Raw genomic sequence first — 19372 nt, 5'->3', positions numbered from 1 at the left:
TGACCACTTCCACCTTCTCCTAGTTCAGGAAAGCAGTCAAGGTCTTTTACCTTGGCAATATGAGAACACTCCCAACAGTAGGCTGTTCGATCATTTAGAATTAATGTAAAGTGGATCAGTTGGTCAGCTGATTTATCTGAAAGATTGATGAGATTGCTAACTTGTATAGCCTCTTCTGTATTATCAGCACAAGGAAGACACAAGTGTAATAAAATCAATTTTATTAACCCTCTGGAGTCTGAGGCTGATTTGGGGCCTGGAGAAGTTTTGACATGCCTTGACATTTTGTGCTTTTTTCAGTTGTTCATAAACATATTAATGACATGAGTGTCATTACACTGTATTCAGCACAAACTAGGCTACCATAACATGTGAGGAACATGTATGTACATGTTTGCATTTTTGAAGGAATAACGTTTATGCGTGGTTATTGAAAAAACAAAAAACTTAAGTCACTGAAATAAGGCCAAAAAAACTATATTAAATCTGTGATTACAATATTACTTTGTATTGTATGTTGTAGACTAGAGTTTTTGCTTTAAAATTATGTAAAAATGATCCTTCCTACTTTTTTATATAAAACAATATATTGATTTAGGTTTTGTAAGACACTTTTTGCCAAGAAACACAGTATGCGTGGAGGCGTGAATCACCACTGAAAATGGGCCATTGTCACCTGAGAAGACAAAAGAATTGAATACTAATGAGCTGAAATGACTTGCATATTAATGAGGCCTTTCAGTCAGGTAGGCTGTGAAAAAAAACCTTCTGTGATGCTCAAGCTCATCATGGTATATGAAACATACAGGAAAATATTATTACAATATAAAATAATGGTTTTATATTATACTTTAAAATATAATGTATTTCTGTGATGCAAAGAGTCTGAATATAGGCTTTTAGTTTAAAAGCATGCACATTTGGAGAAATATTGGATTCTCATAGGTTTGTTAATTTTCTATACAGAGAAGTTATATTTATTTAATATTCATTATCATCACTATGAGCGCTGGTGTTTTCAATTCATACTTGCAGTCGGAGGGTGCTCTGAACACCTTTAGTCCACAAATACATCTAAAAGAAGAAGAGGCTATTCCATGAATGGTGTTTTCAATTCATACTGCAGCCGGAGGGCGCTAAAAAAACAAAAACTCATCTAAAATACATCTTTAGAAGAAAATACATCAGGAAATAACTGCATGTCTTCCAGAGTTCACTAACCATGGCTTTTATATCCAGATAAACACTTTTCAAGACAATACATGATTGAGACGATATATGCCTGTATTGACTCAGAATTTGCGTCTGAATAGCGCTCGCTCCGTGGGCGTGGCCGCATTAGTGGATAATGAGCTGTATCACGGATTTATGATATGTGTCTCTTTTCATACCCATTACATAAACATAGAATGTTTGTTTTTGATTTGACTTACGCGATTTAAAACCTGACATTTTAACGTTTTTTTAGACATAAGTATGATTTTTTTGGGATTAGTATTCACTAAGTTACAGTTAATTTTCTGAGAACTATCAGATTGGACTTCGTTCAGAGGGAGACGAGAGATCACGCATTATGTTTGTTTTCTTTATTTTACAAAAAGCACAACATTTTGTTTTTACTCGGAGTGTACACAAATAAAAGAAGATATTCTATAGTTTCAATTGATATATTACTAATGTCAAAAGACATAAAAATGACGGAGTATTTTAAGTCTGTTTTGCTGCAATGTGAAAAAAATCCTGCATAACGCGCTGAAGCGGGATTAGACTCCAGAGGGTTAATGTTTTGTTTTCAGTTGATTTCATCGAAGACTGTGACTGAAGTCAGTTGTAGTTGTAGTGTTTCTCTTTCCTTCAGTTATTTTGCTTGTTAACAGCAGGTGTTCATCATTAATGTTCAATTATCACTTAATTATCTCATTAACTCCAACACTGCTTCAATGGAACTTTAACTCTGTAATGCGCACACACATGAACACTAAGCAGTGTTATGTTAAGTTTTTTTAGTTTGTTAAAACTATGTAATCTGAATGGATGGAAAATTTGAGTGAGCAAACGCTTGTTGAATAGCTGTCCACTGTATTGACCTCTATGCATAAAAATGTTATATAAAATGCAATAAACGCATGATATTGAAGTTACTGATGCACTTAAAAAAATCTTAGTACCCCCTCTGAACTGTTAAGCCCCCCTGAGCACACCCTAGAAAAAAAATCCTGGAGCCGTCACTGAGAGCTTTCATATATGACTCATTGCAGTTGAAGAGGATAGGGAGCTGACTGAGACTCACACTCTATGAGCTTCAAACACTCACCAACAAATAAAATGCAATAAAGAATTAACATGCTGACATAAAGTTTCTTGAGTCTTTTTTTGTTAATAATATGTTCTCTCAGTTATTTTGTGAGTGATTTGAGGTTTTCTAGCATTAAACTTTGGATAGTTTCAGTACAAGTTAATTATGAATGTGTTTTGTTTACATTAGCCTAAAGAAATCCTGATGGTGCCTTCTGACCTACTTTCCAACTTCACCAAAGGTGATCAGAAACTCCACCCTCTTACAACACTTTCCAGGAAGTGAAAGTCTCATTTCTTCTCTCCGTCATACTGACTCTTTTCTTAATGTCTCAATAAAAGCAAAAAAGAATCAGCGATCAGTGGAGAACGAAGACAAAAGCTTTTAAAAACGATTGAGTTTGTTTCTGAACAGACAGCAGATCTTTGTGATTCTCGTGATTATTCATTTCTGAAACCATCATTCAGAAAGTGAAAGTAAAGTTAACATTGCTGGAGGTCAAACTGTGAAAATGGCTTCACTCTCTGTAGAAGAACTTTCTTGTCCTGTGTGTTATGAAATCTTCAAGGCTCCAGTTCTTCTATCATGTAGTCACAGTTTCTGTAAAGAGTGTCTTCAACAGTTCTGGAGAACCAAGGAAACTCAGGAGTGTCCTGTCTGCAGGAGAAAATCCTCAAGAGATGATCCTCCAAATAATCTTGTGTTAAAAAACTTGTGCGAGTCGTTCCTGAAGGAGAGAAATGAGAGGCGTTCATTAGGATCTGAGGAGATCTGCAGTTTACACAGTGAGAAACTCAAACTCTTCTGTCTGGAGGACAAACAGCCTGTGTGTTTAGTGTGCAGAGATTCACAGAAACACGTCAATCACACATTCAGACCCATCAGTGAAGTTGCTTTATCTCATAAGGTAAGACAAATCTCTTGTTTTATAGGTAAAGAACAACAAATAGTCATAAACAGATCATTCACGTTCAGTGTTTCTCTCTGCCATTTTGCTCAAATTTATATCACATATATGATCATATCACTGTATTCTCTTAGGAGCTAGAGTTTTATGTTTATTTTTATATCATTTAATTCCAGGAGGAGCTCAATACAGCACTGAAGTCCTTACAAGAGAAACTTAAACACAAAAAAATAATTAAAGGAAAGTTTGAGGAAACAGTTCAACACATTAAGGTAAGGAAACAGAATCAAGAGTCAAATACATTTTTATACTGTACATTTTCTAATGCATTTCAGTTTATTATGGTTGAACTACTGATTTAGAGTATATTTATAAATGACAAGCAACAATCTAATTCTAGATCTTTTATCAACAAGTCAACTCATTAACTATGGAATGTGATGACCTTCAGAAGGACACTTATTTCAGCTGTTTCTAGTCATTTATCTGGAAAGTCTTTATTTGGAAAATCTTATAAATAAACCTTTCATTATTTGTATATTTTATGTGAATAAGCATTTCTTTTAGGTCATTTATACAGAATTATACAGAACAAGTCTGAATAAAAATAGCAAGTTTTGTTTGTGCAATTGAAGATTTTGTTTATTTACCAAATTGAGAGAACGTCCACATAGGCTAACATGTGTCATGTTAAAAGACTTGTTGGTCCCACTTTATATTAAGTGGCCTTAACTACTATGTACTTACAATTAAATTAATCATTTGATACAATGCACTTATTGTGTACATACATGTTTTTACATTGTACTTATATTTTAAAAACACCTGCATGTAATTACATCTGTAATAATTTCTGTAATTACATTTATAATTACACTGTTGACCCATCCCTTACACCTTACCCCACCCTTAAACCTACCCATACCACCAAAGCTTTCCCTAATCTTACTCGTACCCCACCTCAAAAGCAGCAAAAGTGTTTTGCAATTCAATATGAACCCAATAAGTACATTGTATTTATTTTTTGATGTAAATAGTAGTTAAGGCCACTTAATATAAAGTGTATATTGTTTAATGCTTAGAGTGAATTACTAAGCATAGCAGCTAGTGAATATGCTATATTGCATTTATGCAGCAGGAAACAGACAATAACTGCATCCCAATTCAGAGGCTGCATCCTTCAAAGAACACAGACTTTGAAGGCCACAAAGATTGGAACAAGTATTGTTAAATGGGATGGTCTAGCCTAAGGAGTAGTGTTCTTGTCACCTAATGACTCTGACAGCTGCCGTTGAGTGGCAGTAATGTTTGTAATGGAGTTTTTTGAAAGTTATATTAAACTGTCTGAAAACAAAACAGCATTCACAAACTGTCTAAATATGTTCACCATGGTCCATTTCTGTATGTAATAAAGAGTATAAACTATATATAATTTCAATTTATAATTTTTATTATTATTATTATTATTATTATTAATGGTACATTAATAGTACATTTGTACCATTAGATATTTAAGGAAGTTGAAACCCAATGCTTAAGTTTAAATGAGTAATTTGGCAATTTCTCTCAAAAAAATCTGTCATCACCAGTGCGCAATGAATTCTGGGGTAGGCAAGGCAGTGAATCTGTAGTATCCTTCATTACATGGGAAAAGAAGGGAGTATTTGGAGGCAGCATTTGAAGGAGCGTTTAAAATGGGACAGCATTCGTCACGCTGCTGTGGTGCAATCAGCCTTCGAAGGATGCAGCCTCTGAATTGAGCTAATGAAGCTGCCGTGAGAATACAGAGACAAAGCACTGTTAGCATGTGGACTCTTTAAAGTGAAATAGGCTTTCACTTTTGTATTTGCAAGTACTTTTGTACAGCAGCAGCATGTATAACAAATTAAGATTGCAATGTTAGCAAATATTACCAACAGAAACAGAACGCTAGCAAATATTGAGGTTAAAGGGTTAGTTCACCCCAAAATGAAAATTCTGTCAATAATAATTACTCACCCTCATGTTGTTCCACACCTGTAAGACTTTTGTTAATCTTCAAAACACAAATTAAGATACTTTTGATGACAGAATGCTGTCAGATTTCCACTGACTGCCTCTTCATCTGAAACATTAATGCTTCAAGATCATAAAGAGATCAGAAAACTGATCCAATATGAATCGAGTGGTTTAGTCCACATTGACCTTGACATGACCTTGCATGCTTGTAAACCTGTTGTTGGGACATGTCCCCACTACTTATTGCCAGGGTCGATATTGTCCCCACCACATTTTGAAACATATCATAGCATGGATGTATTTAATACATAATAAAAGAAACATCTCTAGGTGATTAGCAATTCATTCATGTTAAATAATAGGCGATCTGGCACTGGGATGTGTTGTTTTTGAAGTCATGTTGAGTGCTCATTGCTACTGTTCTCAGTGGGGCAACAGTGTTCTCTTGGCGCTTGTGCTGTGCAGTCTTGACATGAACGAGTGCTTAAATATATCGTGTAACAAAGTTCAATGTCAGGAAGGAAGAGGACAGGGTCAGCTTGACTACTGACTGCTTTATTTGGTTTTCAAAAATAACAAAACAGGTGTGCAGACAGGCACAAAACGGTCCAGTACAAACATAAGCAACTCCAGCCAACAATTCCAGCATCCAGGGGGTAAGCAGTCAGTAGTCCTTCTCTCTCTCAGCCACTCCTGTTTCTCCTGGCGTTATATACTCTCTCCACGCCAATTACTGAAACAAGAAACAGGTGTTCGTCATTTGCATTTAACCCACTCACTCAACCGCTCGTCTCCTGCCTCTCTCTCCTGCTGCAGACTTCGCTGAACCACGCCCCCCTCGCCACATACCCCCACCGCCCGACTCAGGCCGGGGAGCCACCCGGCCTGCCGCCCCCCCCCCCCCCCCCATTTCTGGAGAGGAAATCGGCCACAGCCATCTGAACACCCGGCCTGTGGACCACCTTGAACTTAAAAGGCTGTAAAGCTAGATACCAACGAGTGATCCGCGCGTTGGTATCTTTCATGCGGTGGAGCCACTGCAGGGGAGCGTGGTCCGAACAGAGGGTGAATTCCCGTCCCAGGAGATAATATCGGAGGGTGAGGACGGCCCATCTGATGGCAAGACACTCCTTTTCTATGGTGCTGTACTTAGTCTCTCTCTTTGAGAGCTTCCGACTTATGTACAGCACCGGCCGCTCCTCCCCTCTATCTCCTGGGACAGGACCGCACCCAGCCCCCTGTCCGACGCGTCTGTCTGCAACAGAAATGGGAGAGAAAAATCAGGAGAGTGTAATAGCGGCCCGCCACATAAAGCAGCCTTCACTTGGGTAAAGGCCTGCTGGCACGGCTCCGTCCACTGGACCGTATCTGGCGCCTCCTTTTTAGTGAGATCAGTCAAAGGGCTGGTGAGGTCCGAATAATTAGGAACAAATCTCCTATAATATCCCGCCAGCCCCAGGAACTGTCTCACCTCCTTTTTGGTCTTGGGGCGCGGACAGGTCGCAACTGCTGCAGTCTTATCAATTTGGGGACGCACCTGTCCATGTCCCAAGTGGAAGCCCAGATATCTTACTTCCACACGCCCAATTGCACACTTCTTCGGGTTGGCCGTGAGCCCAGCTCCTCTCAGCGATCTCAGGACGGCCCTTAAATGCTGCATATGCCGCTGCCAGTCATGACTAAATATAATTATGTCATCTAAATAGGCTGCAGCATACGCAGCATGGGGCCGTAGAATCCTATCCATGAGACGCTGAAAGGTAGCCGGTGCCCCGAACAGCCCGAACGGAAGAGTGACAAATTGGTGTAATCCGAACGGCGTTGTGAAAGCTGTTTTTTCTTTAGATAACGGCGACAAGGGGATCTGCCAATATCCCTTTGTTAAGTCCAGTGTCGAATAAAAACGAGCTGTACCGAGCCGATCAAGCAGTTCGTCCACCCGTGGCATTGGATACGCGTCGAATTTCGACACAGCATTCACCTTGCGATAATCCACACAGAACCGAACCGAGCCGTCCGTCTTAGGAACTAAAACTATCGGGCTCGCCCAGTTACTGCTGGATTCTTCTATTACCCCCATGTCAAGCATTGCCTCTAATTCTGTCTGAACCACTTTTTTCTTGTGCTCAGGCAAGCGATACGGCCGGCTGCGAACTACCACGCCCGGCTCTGTCTCGATATGGTGCTGAATCAGATTAGTACGGCCCGGCAGGGGGGAGAACACGTCCGCAAATTCTGCTTGTAATTTAGTGAGATCAGTGAGCTGGGAGGGCGAGAGATGATCTCCTCCCGGAGCCAGCGCAAGAGATTGAGGTTTGGAAATCGCCTCTGGCCCAAGATCATCCTCTCCACCAATCACCATCGCCAGCATCACTGCCTCTGCCTCATTCCATTTTTTGAGGAGATTGAGGTGATATATCTGACGTGCCCCCCTCCTATCAGACCGTATTACCTCATAATCGAGATCTCCGATTTGCCGTGTGACCTCAAATGGTCCTTGCCACTTTGCCAATAATTTAGAGCTTGACGTAGGGAGCAATACAAGCACTTTCTCTCCCGGTGTAAATTTTCGTAAATTAGTCCCCCTGTTATACAGCCGGCTCTGTTTGTCCTGGGCTTGTAACAAATTCTCCGTTGACAGCCGCCCCAAAGTGTGAAGTTTGTTCTCAAGTCCATGACATACTGAATTTCGTTCTTACTTTGAGATGGTCCGTCCTCCCAAGTTTCTCTTAGAACATCCAAAACCCCGCGGGGCTGGCGTCCATAGAGAAGCTCGAAGGGGGAAAACCCCGTGGAGGCTTGCGGGACCTCTCGCACAGCGAACAACAGGGGTTCTAACTATTTATCCCAATTTTTGGCGTCCTCCTGAACGAATTTACGAATCATGGTTTTAAGCGTGCGATTAAAACGTTCGACCAGCCCGTCCGTTTGTGGGTGAAAGACGCTGGTACGGATCGTTTTAATGCCCAATAATTCATAAAGTTCGCGTAACGTACGTGACATAAACGCCGTGCCTTGATCGGTGAGGATTTCTTTTGGAATCCCCACCCGGGAGATTAAACTGAACAGTGCGTCCGCAACACTCTTAGCAGAAATGCTGCGGAGAGCCACTGCTTCAGGATATCGTGTTGCATAATCCACAATGACTAATGCAAAGCGATGTCCTCTAGATGATCGCTCTAATGGCCCGATGAGGTCCATACCAATTCTCTCGCCTGGAAAAGCATTTCCCGGCGGCTCTTTGGAACTAACAACTGGGTTGTATCTTCTTTTGTCTGGGTATCTTGGGTCACCCGATACAACCTATTTTTCACAACTGCAAAATATGGATAGGTAAGCGCGCGTCCAGGCTGGAGAGGCTGACCGTCGATGACTTGGACCTGTTCAAATGCACGTTTCAACGTCTCATCCTGAGACTGCTCCAGGGGAAAATCATCGCGCTCCGAGAGAATTATTCTCTCGATTTCACTCTGTTCCCCTGAAGCAGCACTCAGTGGTCCCCGATCAGTCTCTCCCGCCTGCACCCGCGCCTCCACATCCACCGCATTTTTCCCCCAAGAGGCATCCGTGCATAAATAACCCAATAATTCAGAAAATGCTGGCCAATTTGTTCCCAGAATTAACGGATGCCGGAGGTGCGAATTAACTGCCACCTCAACACTATGTTTTTGTCCCCGGAATTGGATAATGACTGACACTACAGGATATTCCATTATATCCCCGTGCACACACCGCACCTTAACCACGCGGCTTGTATCCAATGCCCCGGATGAAATCAGGCTTTGATGGATCGAGGTTTGGTTACATCCTGAATCCACCAAAGCCTGATAGGTACCCCCCTTGATACTCACAGGTATTTGGTACCAGCCAGCTTGACCGGGGGCAGCCTGCGGGGCGTCCGGGACCCGAACCATTGTCCCAACTTCCATCACCGGGCATTTATCTATGAAATGCTCCGGGTCCCCGCAACGCCAACAGGCCGGCCCAGACCTCCCCGCCGCCCCAGTGGCAGGGGGTGGGGTAAATGATTGGCGTGGAGAAAGCGGAGAAACAGGAGTGGGATCCCGTCCCGTGGAAACCAGTCCCGCCCTCCTGGGCGGGGCACGTGGAGTCCCGGACTGGCTCTGGTCAAACCCGCCCCGCCCCCGGGGCGGGACACGCGGATATCCAGGCGGCCGTGACCTGGGTAAAGGGACAGGATGAGAGAGAGGGACAGAAGATGGAGAGGGAGAGAGAGAAGCAGATGGGAGGGGTTCGCCGACCCCGGGGCACGCCACCATATGGTCCTCCGCGAGATGGATGGCCGAGTCCAGCGACGTGGGGCGGTGGCACTGGACCCACTCGGCTGTCTTCTTCGGTAGCCGAGTGATAAACTGCTCCAGCACCACTCGATCGACGATCTTCTCCACGTCGCTTCCCTCAGCCAACAGCCATTTGCGGCAGGAGTCCCGGAGCTGTTGGGCCATCACGAAGGGTCGGCCGGACTCAGCCAGCTCGAGCGAGCGGAAACGCTGTGGGTGTTCCTCAGGGCTCCGGCCGACCCGCTGGAGGATGGCCCTCTTCAGGTCGTCGAAGACCAGGAGATTCTGGACCGGAAGCTGCTGTGCCGCTATCTGGGACTCCCCGGAGAGCAGCGGGACTAGGCGCATCGGCCACTGGTCCCGCGGCCAGCCTGACAGCTCGGCCGTCTTTTCAAAAAGGTCCAGGAATGCCTCCGGGTCGTCCGCAGATCCCATTTTGTTGAATGGCAGGTGGGCGGGCACAGCGCGATGTTCCGTGGCTTCCGGTCGAACCTCCCGGTCAATCCAGCTCCGGAACCTCTCGCGGTCCTCCTGCTGGGCTTGGACGATGACTTGAAAAGATCTTTCCTGATCTCTCCGCAAGTCCAGCAGGGCCTGATGTTGTTCCTGTTGTAGGCCCGCGAGGCTGCTGATAATCTCCGCAAATGGCATTCCGGAGGACGATTGCATGGCGGCGGCTTTCCTCTCCCTTCCCGGGTTTCGGCACCAGTGTAACAAAGTTCAATGTCAGGAAGGAAGAGGACAGGGTCAGCTTGACTACTGACTGCTTTATTTGGTTTTCAAAAATAACAAAACAGGTGTGCAGACAGGCACAAAACGGTCCAGTACAAACATAAGCAACTCCAGCCAACAATTCCAGCATCCAGGGGGTAAGCAGTCAGTAGTCCTTCTCTCTCTCAGCCACTCCTGTTTCTCCTGGCGTTATATACTCTCTCCACGCCAATTACTGAAACAAGAAACAGGTGTTCGTCATTTGCATTTAACCCACTCACTCAACCGCTCGTCTCCTGCCTCTCTCTCCTGCTGCAGACTTCGCTGAACCACGCCCCCCTCGCCACATATCGCTTAACGCTGTTGCGAAGACTCTATTCGTTCCGGTGAAATCGCAAAACAAAATTCACATACACGTGTCCCTGCTCTTGATATACAATCACTGATGAACATCTTTGGTTTTAATAAAAAAAAATTAAATAAATTACACGAGAGCGGATTAGAACCCAGAACCTCTGATACGCTGAACAAAAATTCAACCACTAGCTTATGAAGACAATCTAATGCTAAATGCAGATCCACATATTTATTGATTAATTCAAATTCCCTTAGAAACTAATAATATATTGTATTATAATAGATGTTAGGATGAAACTATCATATTAAACATTTCAATAATTTTTTGTGCATTTCTTATTGTGATAATACTATTACAATGCAGCCCCACCACACATTCCTGTCCCACCCACTTTTTAAAACAAAGTTACACCACTGCAAATAATAGTCAGACAGTCTTAGCAACACACACTAAATGTAGATGTGACCGGACACTGAATAAAAGAAAGGTACAACTTAAATAGGAACATAAACAAGTTAATTAATGACACACAGCTGAAACTTACAATGACAACCAAGGAGTGGCGTGAAAATGAACAAAGGGTTGATGAAACAATTTTACCCCACAACTGTGTAGCTTGATGAGAATATGCAAATTAGTGCCTGACGAAAAAAATAAGTTTTAAAAACGTCTCGGGTTAAGAGTGTAACCCTTGTTCCCTGAGAAAGAGAATGAAACACTGTGTCGGTAACAATCCCCTCAGCATAGCACGTCTGAAGCAAGAATGAAACTATTCCCATCCTGATTGGTGTTGCGTCATGACGTAACATGTGACAGCATACACGGAAGCTATGAAGGGACGCCGGCACACAACAGAGTTAGCTTTTGCGATGAAGCATGCCCCTCATAGGCATAAGGAGGTGTGGCAAAGAGACGTAGTGTCTCGTTCCCTTTCTTAGGGAACAAGGTTTACAGTCATAACCCGAGACATTCCCTTTCGAGGGAACTCGCACTGCGTCGAGTTCCCTTTGGGGAACGGATACCCACTATGCCACACCTAAACATGCCTGTCCTAGTGTCCTAAACTGAACCAGGCACAACTTAGGACAAGAGCACTTGTGCGCCCGGTATGGAGGGAAGGTGCAGGCTATAAAACCTGAAGAAAGTATACGGGGTGGACCACCCAGCCGCATCGCAGATCTCCTGCAACGAGACCTCTGACAGGAGGGCCGTAGAGGATGCCATGCCTCTAGTAGAATGGGCCCTCAAGGCCACAGGTGAAGGCAAATTGCTTATAAGCAAATAATTGCAAATAAGCCAAGGCAATAGCCTGAATAATCCAATTACTAATCATCTGCTTGGAAGCAGGAAGTCTCTTCTTGGGTGATCCAAAGCACACCAGCAACTGTTCTGACCTCCTCCAATGAGAGGACTTTTGAATAAAAATGTTCAATGCTCTGACCATCTTAAATGTCAGGTTCTTTGCCATAGCCGACTGAATAGGTTCGAAGGGGGCAAGTGACAGCCCTTCAAGAACCACCGCCTCATCCTCAGTGAACAACAGAGGAAATGTACAACCAGCTGGTGCCTCCTCAGAGGCCCATCACTTAAAGGAGTGTGGAAAGCTGCAATGGCAGCCATGGACTCTTTTAGTGTGAACGGGGTAAGACCAGCAAAGAAGCGATCTTGGAGGAACTCCAGAACTGAAGCCACAGGGCAGTTAACTGGGTCCAACCCACCACTCTGGAAAACATATTCCACTTTAGGCCATACAATTTCCTCGTAGAAGGAGCCCTCGAACTTAGTATGTTCTCGACCACTCCAGCCGACAGGCCAGCCTCTAGGTACTGAGCCCCCTCAGGGGCCAGACCCACAGTTTCCACAGCTCTGGCTGAGGGTGAAATATCGTGTCCCCTGAAATATCATGCCTCCTCAGGGGGATCTGTCATGGCTGGCCTGCCAGGAGTGACATGATGTCTAAGAACGATACTTGGGCTGGCCAGAACTAGGCTACCAGCAATACTGACTGACCCCTTCTTTCCTGACCTTCTTCAGAACTCTCCCGAGAGCAGAGTGATCACTTTCAAATCAAAATTTCCTGATAATTTACTCACCCCCATGTCACCCAAGATGTTCATGTCTTTCTTTATTCAGTTGAAAAGAAATTAAGGTTTTTAATGAAAACATTCCAGGATTTTTCTCCATATAGTGGACTTCAGTGGAGCCCAAACGGTTGAAGGTCAAAATTACAGTTTCATTGCAGCTTCAAAATGTTCTACACAATCCCAGACGAGGAATAAGGGTCTTATCTAGAGAAACCATTGCTCATTTTCTTAAAAAAAAATATGTAGATATAAGTTTTAACAATAAATGCTCATCTTGAACTAGCTCTCTTCTTCTCTATTAGCATTCTGCCATTGTAGACACTGCTAAGTGTATTACTGCCCTCCACAGGTCAAAGTTTGAACTGATTGTTATATACTTGCACTAGCATGTTATATATGACAATTAGTTTTGACCTGTGGAGGGCAGTAATACACTGTGGAGGGCAGCAATGTCTACACTGTTGGAATGCTAATAGAGAAGAAGAAGAGAGCTAGTTTAATATGAGCATTTATGGTTGAAACGCATACATTTTTTTTTTTTTTTTTTTTTTTTTTAGAAAATGAATGATGGTTTCTCTAGATAAGACCCTTTTTCTTGCCTAGGATCACTGTAAACTGTAATTTTGACCTTCAACCGTTTGGGCTCCAGTGAAGTCCACTACAAGGAGAAAAATCCTGGAATGTTTTCCTCAAAAATAATTAATTTCTTTTTGACTGAAGAAAGAAAGACATGAACATCTTGGATGACATGGGGGTGAGTAAATTATCAGGAAATTTTAATTTGAAAGTGATTAAATCCTTTAATATCACACTAGAAGCACAATCTGATAGGTAGCATTTTTTGCTGTCAGATTTTGCTACCCACTGTTTCAATGAAAGGTAGCAAAATCTGATAGGGTAGCACAAATTGTCAGAACACCGGCGTCCTTTTGCAGCTTCCATATATGCCGTCACATGTTACGTCATGACGCAACACCAATCAGGATTGGAATAGTTTTATTCATACTTCAGGCGTGCTAAGCTGAGGGGATTCGCCAAAGTGTCGTTATCGATGCAGTGTGAGTTCCCTCGAAAGGGAACATTAATATTTCCCTTATTATGTTGGAATGACTTGGAATTATCAAATGACTGAATTTAATGTGATTTGATTTCAGTCTCAAACTGAGCACACAGAGCGGCAGATTAAAAAGCAGTTTGAGAAGCTTCATCAGTTTCTCAGAGATGAAGAAGAAGCTACAATCACTGCACTGAGGGAGGAAGAGGAGCAGAAGAAGCAGATGATGAAGGAGAAGCTGGAGGAGATGAACAGACACATCTCAGCTCTTTCACACACAATCAAAGACATAGAGGAGATGATGAAAGTCAATGACGTCTGCTTTCTGAAGGTCTGATTTCAGATCATTGATTGATTGATTGATTGATTGATTGATTGAGTTCTTGATGATTAATGGTGTGTTTGTTCTGCAGAAGTTTCCAGTCTCAATGGAAAGGTGAGTGATCTGCTGGTGTCTCTGATCTCTCTGATTCTGATCCAAAGTCACAGCAGTTCTGACTCCTGAATGTTCTTCCAGAGTCCAGATCTCACAGCCGGATCCACAGATGCCTTCTGGAGCTTTGATTCATGTGCCACGTTACTTGGGCAACCTGCAGTTCAGAGTCTGGAAGAAGATGCAGGACATTGTACAAAACTGTGAGTCTGTAGATGATTTGTGCTATTACACATACACTGGAAATGATGCATGGGTGGATGGTTTTTCATGACAGTGTACAAGATTATTTGAGGGTTTGTAGTAAGTGAAGACCTTATAGTTGTGGTATATAATCAATATTTTTAACTGTTTTGAGAATATTTCTACTTTCTTCATCCACCTAAGTCCAGAACAATCTTAACGGTGTAATATGAAAGATACTTAAGGGGTTTGAAAGATACATTTGGGGTTCTTCCGACTGCCAACTGGATCTGAAGAACCTCAAATATAATACTGTTTATGCAAGGAACTTCAACATATATTTCAAGTGCCTTGATGACTTTCTCTTATGGTAATGTTAATGGTGGAACTGTTGACAGTTTTTAGAGTTCATTGAGAAACCTGAGGATTCATTTCATAAGCTCCAAAGAGAACCAGCCTTTTTTGTGTGTTCTGTCATTGTGCTGATCTGAGGAATATCAAAATGGTGCCTCAATGATGAGTATCTGTTCAGCTAAAGAAATTTTGGCTTTACGAAAAGAGAAGGACCTGCTGCCCTTCACACCACTGAATGAAAATTATGAATCCCTAGAAGTCACCTGTAGGAGAAAAAGCTAACAAGCTAATGAGCAACAGCTGAATGTAACCATGGCTGATTAGTCTGGGTAGTGAGTTATGGCTAATGTAGTCCAAGATGGTGAGGCAATAGTCCGGGGTGGAGTGCCCTCTTGTGGAAATCAAGGGCACTCCAGCGGATGATCGTGACATAGCCTCCCTAAAAAAGTCCAGGAGGGAGGCAGAGTGGAGGTGAAATAGGGGGTGGGATGGAGAGCCAGGTCCATGAAGTGGAAGAGAGCCTGCAGACAGAGACAAGGCATGAAGCCAGGGCGTCTGATCGTGTTCAGGCAGACAGGCAGTTCATGTACGACCGCTTGTGGTCTTGTTGAGGCAAACAGGAAACTTAGGGATGACCTCCGTGGTCGTATCGAGGTAACAAGATGTTCACGGTCAGGAGGCCGGGCTTTGGAATAGGGACCTATGGAGTGGACTCATGGACTGAGGTGGATTCTGGAGCAGACTCTTGGGCTGGGTCATGCTCTGGAGTGGACTCTCGAAATGAACTGCAGTGCATGGGCCAAACACACCAGAAACCCCCAGATTTGACATTGCCACTGAGATGCCAGCTTCTTGCACCAACGTCAGCGGTATGTCCTCTAGACTTGAATCCAGAAAAAAAGAAACAAAGGTTCAGAAATGCAGCAATTACAGACATGTGAGACCTAGCAAAGAGTGACTGAGTTAACCAGGTTTATATAGGCAGAAACTAACAAGCTAATGAGCAACAGCTGAATGTAATCATGGCACTCTACCAGATGATCGTGTCAGTACTCTGAAATTCATAATCCGCACCCAGGCTTTCACAAATTCATTCCCACAGTTTTGCAAACTGTACTCAGAGATTTGTGGTCCTCCTCTCATTTTAGAAATGTAGTCTACCAACACAAGAAGAGAAAACTGTATTCTAGGATATAATTTGTAGTGGGGATGGGGTGGAATAGACAACTATTTAAAGAATTATGTTTCATAAACTTATCCGTTTATTTTTATTCTAATACTCTCACTTTTTATAGACAGAGGTTGGTGTACTTTCAATAAAAAATACATTTTACTCCAGCACTTTTTCTGATGGCACATATTATATATAGGCCTATGGGACTACTGATATTAACTTAATGTATTTTATATGTAGAATAAGCAGAATAATTACAACAAAAAGAAAAAAATGTCTGTCAATCAAGTCCAAAGCAAGACGCAACCTATAGCAACGCATCATGGCAACGTCTCAGACAGTCTGTTGGCAGATAAAAATAAATAGTAAATAAATGTCTTTCAAGTGATTCTTTACAAAAGTGGCCATCAAATATCTTAACCAAGGAAGCACGAATGTGCATGTGATGTGTTAGAACAGACCTCATTGGTTCTTGCACGCACATTTGAGCTTCTTTTCCTTTTAATGGCGGATGGCAAACCCAAGGTGCATTTTCTGCCACCTACTGCACAACACTTGCATGACAGCTGACCTAAAATGTAGGATTAGGATATATCATTCTGGGGTGCATTTCCCGAAAATATTGTTAGCCAACTATGGTCATAAGTCCCGTTGAACTCTATTGGTAACGATGGAACTTGCGACCATATTTCGCTTTGGGAAACACACCTGATCAGTTAAAAAATGCTAAATCGGTCCCCTATACCAATCCTTGAGATTTGCTTGTGACATCCCTAAGATTTAACACCCTCTTTTAATTTACAGGATATAACTGGCCCTGATTAGTGGCTTTGTTTAAACAACAGGCACATGTTTGATCAATAGGAAGAGTGTCATAATTCATAATAATCTGTGTACGGTTCACTCTTGATCATTATATGAACATCAGAATAAAAGCAGCTGTTGATTGTGTCTCATCAGATCCTGTGATTCTGGATCCAAACACGGCTCATCCAGATCTCATCCTGTCTGATGATCTGACCAGTGTGAGAGGCAGCGGGAACAAACAACTGCCTCCTGATAATCCAGGGAGATTTGACAAGTATTTCTGTGTTTTGGGATCAGAGGGTTTTAACTCAGGAAAACACTGCTGGGATGTGGAAGTTAAAGAGTGTCTGTACTGGAGTCTTGGAGTAACTACAGCATCAAACCAAAGGAAGGGATTTGTTTTCTTTAAAACTGATGTCTGGAGTGTGCGCTATGGACTGTCTGTAGTGTCTGGTTTTCCTGTTAAACAGAAGCTTGAGCGTGTGAGAGTTGATCTGGACTATGACAGAGGAACGGTGTCATTCTCTGATCCTGTATCTAACACACATCTACACACATTCACAACCACCTTCACTGACACACTCTTTCCATTCTTCTGTAGTCTTTATTCTCTGAGGATCTTACCATTAAATAGTTAGTAAACGCAGGCATCCCCACAGGATTTTCGTCCAATCATAGGTCGTTGCATGGGCCACAGCAGCTATATGTTTCCTAAATAAAACTGTCACACTGTATAAAGTACTGTAAAGTATAGAAGTCAGAACTAAGATCTCAGTTTTGCTGAACAGTGATCAAGTATTTAAATCAATGACGGTTTGCTGAAACCTTCCAACTGACAGTCTCACCTACTGGCTGGAAAAAGTTTTTTTGTATTCATAGCATATGATTTAGTTAGAGTTAGTTCACCCAAAAATTAAAATAATGTAATGTAAAGTAATCATTAATTACTCACCCTCATGTCGTTCTACACCTGTAAGACCTTCATTCACCTTCATAAAACAAATTAAGATATTTTTTTGATGAAATCCAATGGCTCAGTGAGGCCTGCATTCACAGCAATGACATTTCCTCTCTCAAGATCCATAAAACACATCTAAATCAATTCATGTGAGTTCAGTGGCTCTACCTTAATATTATAAAGTGACAAGATTTGTTGTGTGCCAAAAAAAAAAAAAAGACTTTTCAACAATATATTGATGAGCTGATTTAAAAAAAAAAAAACTGCTTCAGAGCTTTGCGAATCGAATCAGTGAATCGGATCTCCTATCAGACAACTAAACTGCTGAAATCATGTGACTTTGGCACTCCGAATCACTGATTCTATATATATATATATATATATATATATATATATATATATATATATATATATATACTATACATTACAATATATATATATATATATATATATATATATATATATATATATATATTGTAATGTATAGTATATCTCTAATTTATCTTTCTAATCAATAGTAGTCTGAAGTATAGGCACTTCTGAAATTATTATTTTTTTTCTTGGTTGGCTTTTTTAAGGTTACACATAACGCTGATGTTGCTTGGGTAGAAACACCCCTGCACTAGATGGAAATCTTTGATCACTGTGCCGCATGCCACAGCTTTCTCTGCATCTTGCACATGAGTGCCGTGTTGTTTTGTTGTTGTTGTTGGTGTTGGGTTTTTTTTGTTTTAGTTTTTTGTAACGGCATGTCAAGTCTTTGTAATCTTTTAATCTAGAGATGCGACTGTGAACAACGGCCCAGACCAGTATTGCCACCTTGTGTACCAGCTAATTTTTTTTTTTTTAAATGTTTGAGCTGTGTTTGATATACACGCGGTAACAAGAACTGGGCTGCACACGTACAGTACATTATACTATGCTGATGAAAAAAACTTACATCAAGCACACTGTACACATACCCTAGCATGCATGTAAATACAGAGGTATACTATGGGCAGTGCTGGGTCTGATTACATGATTTTTGCCACAAATTGTGCACACACATACAGTATGGAATTACACTCGCACAGAAACATGTTGTCAGTGCTGCTTTGACAATTGTATCAGTAAAATAGCTTTGTATCATGACCGTATTACTTGGCGTCATCAAACTACGCCTTTGTTTTGAATAGGCTTCTAGCGACCTCTAGCGGAATAAAATATTACAAATTGTACCTTTAACACAGTTGAGAGAGAGAGAGATTAAGCAGAGTCTGTGCATCTCTAACGGCAGCAGTGTCTCTACCAGACATGGGGACTTGTGACTTGGTGACTTGGACTCGAGTCGACTCGAGTCGCTATTTTTATGACTTGTGACTTGACTTGACAAAAAATAAAATACTTGAGACTTGACTCGGACTTGGAAGTTAAAGACTCGGGACTTGACTTGACTTGAGACACGATGACTTGAATGACTTGAGTGTTAAATCACATCATGTTTTCAGTTTGAATATAAAATATATAAATTATTTGAAAATAATTTATATCATAAGTTGCTTTATTTCATTGCGCTTTGGCTTTGCATATACTGCATACAGGCATCCATACACCGGCAGCGCTTTCTCTCTTCTCTCCAACAGCGCGTTCACGTACACCGCAGCTGAACACAGACACGCCTCCTTTCGCTCACTCAGCGCAGCGGCAGGCCTCGAGACTCTCGTTCGGTCCGGTTGAAGGGTTTTTGTTATTATATGAAATGTTAATATCAATAT

General features: G+C 42.1%; 2 protein-coding genes across 2 annotated transcripts; one reads left to right on the top strand and one right to left on the bottom strand.

Moving 5' to 3' along the window:
* Positions 1–2583: 2583 nt before the first annotated feature.
* On the top strand, positions 2584–17957 carry LOC137017212 (nuclear factor 7, ovary-like). Its single transcript, XM_067381219.1, has 6 exons — positions 2584–3203; positions 3380–3475; positions 13810–14040; positions 14123–14145; positions 14227–14345; positions 16814–17957. Exons 1-6 carry the CDS (start codon positions 2808–2810, stop codon positions 17296–17298), a joined length of 1350 nt encoding a protein of 449 aa, XP_067237320.1. The 5' UTR covers positions 2584–2807; the 3' UTR covers positions 17299–17957.
* Positions 5811–11306, bottom strand: LOC137017213 (uncharacterized). The gene is made up of 2 exons (XM_067381221.1): positions 9053–11306; positions 5811–5934 (listed from the first exon to the last, which is right to left on the bottom strand). The coding sequence occupies exons 1-2, from the start codon at positions 10169–10171 to the stop codon at positions 5932–5934; spliced, it is 1122 nt and encodes a 373-aa protein (XP_067237322.1). The 5' UTR covers positions 10172–11306; the 3' UTR covers positions 5811–5931.
* Positions 17958–19372: the final 1415 nt, after the last annotated feature.

This window comes from Chanodichthys erythropterus, chromosome 3 (genome assembly GCF_024489055.1).
Source record: "Chanodichthys erythropterus isolate Z2021 chromosome 3, ASM2448905v1, whole genome shotgun sequence".
Lineage (NCBI taxonomy): Eukaryota > Metazoa > Chordata > Actinopteri > Cypriniformes > Xenocyprididae > Chanodichthys > Chanodichthys erythropterus.
This window is presented reverse-complemented; position numbering and strand designations above follow the sequence as displayed.

Bases quoted from the DNA above. Each gene is read 5' to 3' on its own strand.
- LOC137017212 (XM_067381219.1), top strand. From the start codon at position 2,808: ATGGCTTCACTCTCTGTAGAAGAACTTTCTTGTCCTGTGTGTTATGAA. The intron at 3,204-3,379 runs GTAAGACAAATC...ATTTAATTCCAG, and splicing joins AAGTTGCTTTATCTCATAAG to GAGGAGCTCAATACAGCACT. The intron at 14,146-14,226 runs GTGAGTGATCTG...ATGTTCTTCCAG, and splicing joins TTTCCAGTCTCAATGGAAAG to AGTCCAGATCTCACAGCCGG.
- LOC137017213 (XM_067381221.1), bottom strand. From the start codon at position 10,171: ATGCAATCGTCCTCCGGAATGCCATTTGCGGAGATTATCAGCAGCCTC.